At 39.0% G+C, this 8,195-nt stretch overlaps 1 protein-coding gene across 4 annotated transcripts in view; it reads left to right on the forward strand.

The window, feature by feature from the left end:
* ACSL4 (acyl-CoA synthetase long chain family member 4) overlaps positions 1–7,803 on the forward strand; it is a 43,780-nt gene extending 35,977 nt beyond the window's left edge. For all 4 annotated transcript variants that reach the window (XM_072124227.1, XM_072124229.1, XM_072124228.1 and 1 more), the window contains exons 13-16: positions 1,863–2,054; positions 2,140–2,254; positions 3,337–3,494; positions 4,856–7,803. In XM_072124227.1, the coding sequence (XP_071980328.1) occupies positions 1,863–2,054; positions 2,140–2,254; positions 3,337–3,494; positions 4,856–5,013 (623 nt within the window). In that variant the 3' untranslated portion in view covers positions 5,014–7,803. The remainder of the gene's footprint in view (positions 1–1,862; positions 2,055–2,139; positions 2,255–3,336; positions 3,495–4,855) is intronic.
* Positions 7,804–8,195: the final 392 nt, after the last annotated feature.

Genomic DNA, 8,195 nt, shown 5'->3' on the forward strand with positions numbered 1-8,195 from the left:
TATTTATGCATTGCTAAAAACTGCATTAACAAAACTGTGTGTGTATTAGATGAAATGTAACCCCTATTACAGGCAAGTTTATTTCACATGAATCGCCTGTAAATACTGCATCCAACCCAACCATCTGTGTATGCCCTTAGTGTTTCCTCCCTATTTTGTATTTCTGATAATGGGTTGCACTATGTCTGGTAACTGATAAGGGTAATAAAGTGACATGTTTAGTTTTATTCTGGTAATCCAAAGAAGTTGGAGGAAAACTTGTATATATATAAATATTGCCCTTTTTGCATGTCATGTCATTTATTTATCCGTTTGTTATGTTTTGGAATGATGATTGCTGAGTGACTCCTTCCACTGAACTCCTGAGCCCAGTATGAGATGGACGCTATACTACTGTAAATCATTTACATTACCACCTTGTACAATCTGCTCCTGCATTTTATACTGAATTTGCAACATAGGGTCCTTTTTAATTCTTAGAGATTGTATTTAACACCTATCATGATGCTTTGTATCAGCGAGCAGGTGCTCAGCATCTTTAAAGGACCTTTCACCTGGTCTAAGGATTAAATGCTTTTGTCTGTATGAATGGCAGGATAAGCGTATATCGCCTCTGGCCCAGGGCTGACTATGTGGGCGTATGTCAGTGTCAGGTTCTTCCTAGTAAGGACTGGTAGTATTTGGTAATACAGAGCAGACTGGTCGCAGCAATAAGAAACTCTCCCTATTTGTTAGGTGATGTGTTCAGAATGAATCTATTGTGTGCCGGCCCCATTCACTCTTCCACCAGGTTACTGATACTGGTCTCCAGGAAAGGCAGGTCTGTTATGGTCTGATTCATTGGCCTGGACAGTAGAAATGTCAAGAACAATACAAAGAATGGAGCTTTTGTATGAAGTTCTTATTGTGGACCAGCTTAAATACTTTGAGCTTGGGTTTCTGAAATAAGATCAGTTGAGGGACAGATTTGCATTTTAGAATGTTTGGTTTCCTCTTTAGGATTCTCATGAAACTAAAAGAATGTGTCTGAAAAAAATTAGAAGTTCCCTTTAAAATGCAACATAATTGGGAGGAAGTATCTGTGTGGGCAGTTACATTTTGTAAGCTGATTTGCTTGCAGTTGTACAATATCACTTCTACTGTGGAACATACCCCACTGCTATTGGGGAGCAAATCTCTGGGTCCATAGATTCCAAGTTTTGTTATCTGGTCTTAGGCACTCCGTAATAATCACAACAAAGGTGATGCAGTGTGCGGTGACATGTCAAGCATAACCCCCCTCCATCACTGAATTTAGTATCTTTTAAAGTGCCAAGAACCCCACCAGACTAACCCCTATCCTGTGGATTTGGTATAACTATCAAATCTGAAGCCCCTTTAAGAAATACTGTAACATAAAACACAATATATTGAGTAAAAAAACTGTCAATATCTTGTGTGGAGGTGGTAGGCAGGACCCTCTGTCTTCTAGCAGTCATTCCAGGATTGACTCCAAGATCCTTCTCCAAATCTTGTAAAACTCCAATATTGTCTCCCTCTACCATTGCCTTGTGTTTTTTTGATAAGTAGCTTTTCATTTTCTGCAAACAGGAAAGCTGTGCTTCTTGCACCCTGTCGGAGAGTCACAATTCCTTTCCACTCTTAAATATTTGTCCTTAAACGTGAGACTTGGTATAAGATTATACCTTAATTTCAAACATTGAGTTATAGGTTTGCTCTAGGGGTCTATATCTCATTTTTTTCTGTAAGGAGAAGTAATGATATTGTACCTTATCAAAATTTTATCCCACTATTTTAACTGTTCATATTAAAATGGATTTTAAATGCTGTTTGTATAATCTTCTCACTCTTCCCTTCCCCAGGAGGTTATACAAATGAAGACAGGCCGCACCCGAGGGGAGAAATTGTCATCGGAGGGCACAATGTTTCAATGGGTTATTTCAAAAATGAGGAGAAGAGTTTAGAGGATTTCTATGTGGATGAAAATGGCCAGAGGTGGTTCTGCACTGGGGACATTGGGGAGTTTCACTCTGACGGCTGCTTACAAATAATTGGTAATTGGTGAAGTTCTTGGCTCTTCTGCAGTCATGGAACAGATTTTGTAGTTTCCAGAACTCAAATATGTCCTTTATTTTACAGATAGAAAGAAGGATTTGGTGAAGTTGCAGGCCGGAGAGTATGTGTCATTGGGCAAAGTGGAAGCTGCTTTAAAGAATTGTTCTCTCATTGATAACATTTGTGCCTACGCCAACAGGTAATAATTCTCAAGGAGAATTATTCTTTGATGAACCTGAGCTTATGATAAACTGAAATCCCTTTGTGTGTGCGGTCACGTGTGGCATTTGTGTTTTAAAAGGCATGCATTTTTAACATGTGTTTGGCTGGTTCTAAAGGGTACCTACCATCAGGGATCTATCTAATAAGGTAGATCCGATGGAGGGTTTCTACTATCTAACTTATGCCTATAGTGTCCGTATCTAATCTTTTTAGCAGGCAGAGGAATGGCTTATATTTTATTTATGCAAATGATCGATAGAGGCTACTCCAAGGTCTTTGACGCACTCCTTATGTTTGTTACTTTTGCTCTCAAAGGGACATGCTCTGTATAGACTATCCATGCGGAGCGCATGCTCAGATCTTCAGCTTTTGGGCCAAAGTAACAAACTTAAGAGTGTGCCAAGGGCTTTTGGTAGGCGGGATCAGCAGAGGCTGCTGGGGCATGGGGCTTTTGCCCCACCAGTGTCTGTTGATCATTTGCATAAATATAAGACATTTATTTTTATCTGCTTCTGTCTGCTAAAAAGTTTTTGGATAGAGTCACTATAGGCATGAGTTGGATACTAAAAACCTACCTTTATTAGGTAGATCCCTGATGATAGGTTTCCTTTTAAAACATTTTTCTTCATTGCTAAAAGTGTTAAATGCAAATGTTAACACAGCTGCCTGGTAAGGCCAGAGGCACACATAGCATTTTGAACCTGCTTTTGGGCTGTTTTTAAGCAGTCGTTAAATGCATGCGTTATTTGAAAAACCCCTCTGTTTTTGACCGTTTTACCAATTATCTTAATTAAAAACAGCCCAAAAAAAAAACCTTTTTAAACGGACTGAAATCGCATGCGTTTGGCTGATTTTAATCCGTTTCACAGCTGCCTACACTTCCTGGAATGAAGATAAACGGTTTCAAACCAGTCAAACGCATGGTAAACGTACAAAAACGTAACCAGATCATTTGCTCCCTTGTTCAGTAACATTTGTGATTTTTCCACCAAAGCCTTAATATTGTCGCTGCTCTTCTGTGCCCTTGAAGTCTGTAATCTTCCTTGTATCCTGTTACAGTTACCAGTCCTACGTGATCAGCTTTGTCGTCCCTAATCAGAAGAAGCTGACTAGTTTAGCACAACAGAAAGGGATCGAAGGAACTTGGGAGGAAATCTGTAACAATCCCACGATGGAGGCAGAGGTATTAAAGGAGATTAAGGAGGTAGCATCCTCAAGTAAGTTATCCTGTTTGCTCTGTCTTGTAATAGATTTAGCTAGTTATGTCCTGCCCTGACCACTGCTTTATTCCTACATGTACTTTGTATATACAAATGTTTGTATATAGGTGTGTGTATCTTATACACCCATTGTAAATATAGTATGCAGACTTCACTGCTGTACAGTATTAATATTCAAGCCCGTTGGCTCCGTTCACACCTTTTCATTTGAATTTCATTTGGAAACACAATCTAGCCAGAACGTGGAGGGGCTTGGCCCGTTCGAAAATGCGCTTTAACTGAAACACATGTGGTTTGTAACAAGCACCACAAGTTTTACATGTAAACAATTCAAATCTCAATGTGGAGCTCCCTGCTGAATGCATGTTTTATGGGAAATGCATATGCGTTTTGGCCAAACCCCCCTTGCACTTGCGTTTTGGATGCATTTTTAAATGCAACAAAATTTGCTACATGTGGCATTTAACGCAGGCAAATCTCTCTTTGGCTGTCGAATTTTTAAATGCATAATTAAATGAATGTTAACATTATTTTTTACAAAACACAACTGTTAACATTTAGTTCATCAAATGCATGTGTTAACACATGCATTAACTGTTGTGTTTTATAAACGCAAATGTTAACATTATTTAAATGCAAAACTCTTTACCGATCTCGCGTGCGTCTATAGAAACAAGTACCACCCATGTGTAAACGCAGACTGAGGTAAAATCTGGCAAATGTTATAAAACGCCTGACCATTACTTTTGGACAAATCTTTAAATATAAGTGTATGTGAGTGTATAATAGTTTGTACTATACATGGAGAAGAGCCTAGATGCCCTAAATGCATATGGAACAATGCCAAATACTATTTTTAGTAGAGTGCACGGCTCTGCTGCCATCTAGTGGACAGACGTCAAGCAGTCTGAAGAACTCCTTTTCATAGATTGTATTGCAAGTGCATGAGCGCCTCATTTTATTGTGTATTCCCAGGACCATATAAAGCCTTGCATCTGATCTCTAGATTTTAGAGGGTCACAAGCATCGACAATATTGTGAATTGCATTTGAACTAAGTAGCTGCACACATTTGTAGGTCTATACTATGGAATTTACTAATGGTTATCCCTTGTTAACTTGTATGTTTTACTAATATACAAAATCTCTAGATTCCACGCCATGTCCCAGCATCAGTATCACCAAATTGAGCTTGACACAGGATTTTGATCATCCTTCTGTTTTTGGACTGCTTCATTCTTTTGTTAAGATTTATAAGTGATGACCAAATAATTCTGTGGTGGTTTGTTGCTTTTATTAGACCTGTTCCTTCATGGTTTGTCGAGGTTTTCTTAATCAATCCTTGTTTTGTTTGTGCAGTGAAATTGGAACGCTTTGAAATTCCTATCAAGGTACGTCTGAGCCCGGACCCCTGGACTCCTGAGACTGGTCTTGTTACAGATGCCTTCAAGCTGAAAAGAAAAGAACTAAAGAACCACTATTTAAATGACATTGAGCGCATGTACGGAGGGAAGTAGTTGCATCTGGACTGTTTTGGTTTGGGTTTGGGCTTGTTTTGTCCTTGTTACATTTTGTTTTCCTGTCAGGGCGCCTTTCTATGGACTGGAAAAAAAGTGTATCTATGGGATATGTTATGACTATGCATGTTTGTGCAGTTACAATTGAAGAAACCTATAATTTATATAATTTTTTTTCTTTAATCGCACTCAAATGTAAAACCACTGGCGCACAATTAAGAACGGATATTTATTAGAACAAAACATGTACAGCGGGCACTGCCTTATCATGGGTAGTAATTGCATACGTACGTGTAAGACATGTCCTTTTTATATTCCTAGAAAAAACTGAGTGTTTTGTCATTTTGTATTTTATTTTTATTATTTGGACATTGAATCACCCTTATAAAACAATGAGTGCACTGTTACTGCAGAATCTCCTATCTAGAATACTAAACGGACCTAACTGTTACTTGTGATCCGTTAATAGGACTCTTTTGGATGCATTGACATGTACTGCTGTGATTCCATTTAGAAGCGGAATCAAAGTGTACCGGGGAGTGCCATGGCCCGGCTGAGGCACGCCCCGTGCTCTTTGAATTCACTTCTATACTGAATCAAATCAGTATGTGTGACCACAGCCTTAAGGCCGTGTTCACACATTGTATTTCAGGTGACAATTTCAGTTCAGACGCAATGGGGAGACTCTTGACCAGAACGTATATGTGTTTCCACTGAGATGCAGGAAATTCTGGAAAAAGGACCAGGTATTTTGCATGATCTATATTGTGCTTATTTCACATGCATATGTGTTCTGGTCAAGGCCCTCCCCATTGCGTTAAGAAACACAACCTGTGAGTACAACCTAGCATTCCAAAAAACATGCATTATTTATGCAATAAGTTAACATCTGCGTGAGTTGGTTGTCCACAAATGATTTCCCTGATCCCAACCTGTAATTGCTGACCGAACATGTGGAGTTTAGTCCAGTGATTAGAGGTTCGGTCTTGGAAATCCTGCAATCACATAAAGCAAGTTTTCTCGAATTGAGATCTCTTGGATATCCAGATGCGAACGCTGAACCCAAACTCCTCATTCAGTATCTGTTTTTGTACCCATACTTGCTGGACACACTTGTATATGCTGTATTTATTGTAGACCTATACATATCGGGACTACCCTTATTTCTGTCATGTAGTTCCATCAATCTGACACCAGAAAATTTCTACCAAAATATCCCAAAGTGACTTCTCCCAAAGAGAACGGATCTAGAATGTTGCTTTTCTCTTGTGTATATAGACTGGAAACTCTCCATGTATTGTGCATTGAGATAATCCATGGTTTTAGGGGCTGCTGCACTGCTGGCTGACAGGCCGACGATTCTCCCTAGGATTGCTCTATGGATTTATTGTTACTCTGTTTCCTATGTATAACTTAGTTGGTGGTTTACATGCAAAATATATACTGTAAACATGGTGTGGGTAGCTGAGCACCAGAATCCCCAGCAAGCCCTGCCTGTGGCCGGGGAGGTGATGGCTAGTCAGAACTCTGCTGAAAAAGATGAAAAAAGTGACGACTCTTGATTCAATGTACCTTGCACTTTTTTTTACAATGAATAGTTAGCGGTGTTAAAATGCTTTGTACAGTTGTCCGCTAGCCGCAGAACATGTAACTTTTTAAGATCTTAAAGTATTTATTAGGAAGAGTCTATTTTGAAGCTTATTTAAAATCTTGTGTATATGATGACCACAAATAAGTCTTGTATCGTCACTGTATGAAAATGGGTGGTAGACAATTCTTTTGTATACATTTGGTTATTGCGCTATATTCTGCTGTCTTCTATAGCCAGTATTTGGCTGGAATATCTTGGCTGGATTTCAATGTAGAGCTGAAGGGCACATATAGGTTGTGACAATCTCGGGTAAGTTGAAGAATCACAGAATCAACCGCTTTACGCTTCTATATATTTTGTAGTTAGATATTCCTCTCCTAGCAACTTCAATGTTTAGTCAGGTCACGAAATAAAGCAGCCTCAATATATTTCTGTATTCCACTTCAGTAATTTTGGAGTGACTTGTTGCTATGGATGCACTGCATTACAATTAAAGGGCTTGTCCACTAAACATATTGTAGCACTGTTAAGGCAAACGATGTCATATAGCAGGGACCCCCTCTATGAGTATCTCATTGCTAAACACCAGTGGTCCCCAACTTTTATTGGTGACAAGCTACTTCCATACAATCTAAAATATTTGCATAGAGCCACATTGAATGTAAAATGCCACGTTTGGCTTTGGTGACTTTGTAATGTTGATACTTCACACAGGTCGTCATTTCCAATGTTTGGGGGATTGAGCATTACATGAAAAACAGCCAAATATTCTGATGAGGGACTGTATTTTATCACTGCCACTAAAGGGACCACTTTACTCTGTAGGGAAAGGCTTGTATGGTTGTGTATTTTTCTGAACATATCAAGATATTAAGTCTTTTTCTATCTGTTAATTTATTACTGTCCTTTCCAGCTTCTTCTGGTAGAAGAGCAGTGAACCTGTCATTCATGCATTTATAAGGCTTTGAGATGTTTATTGTGGGTTTTTTTTGTGTTTTTGGACAGATCTATATATATATGTATATGGGTTTTTTTGTATGAACTAATTTATGACAACTGCCTTTTTGTGTGTCTTCATTGTATAGCCTGTATTCTGTTCTGTCTCAGGATTAATGCCTTCATTGAGGAGAGGCGAAGGAATATTGGCTTTCAGCAAGGATGAATAAAATGGTTACCTTTTTGGTTACAAAGCAAAATCATGTGTGACTTCTCTGTGTTTTATATATTCTAGCACTGGAAATTATATGTGGAATAGTATAAGGCATGTCTATGATATCTACTCTGGACAGAAAATGATCGGCATCTACAATAATAGTAGGTGAGATTTACTTCACTGCTATCACTCCCTGCATAGCAGTGAAATCAGTGCACCTTGTTCCATAGAAGGTGGTCGATGTACAGGCCAGCAAACAAGAAGGACATAGTTAAAAAGATAACTTGCTGCTTTGTGCTACTGACCAAGCATAGTGCACTGAATGGGAGTCCTTGCATCATGCATCCCTGCCAACCAAACTTCAGCGCTGGCACTGTTGCTAGTGTTGGCCAACAGACAGGGACTCCTTGCATCATCATCACTCACTATATTGCAAGG

This window comes from Engystomops pustulosus, chromosome 9, assembly GCF_040894005.1.
Source record: "Engystomops pustulosus chromosome 9, aEngPut4.maternal, whole genome shotgun sequence".
NCBI classification, from domain to species: Eukaryota; Metazoa; Chordata; class Amphibia; order Anura; family Leptodactylidae; genus Engystomops; species Engystomops pustulosus.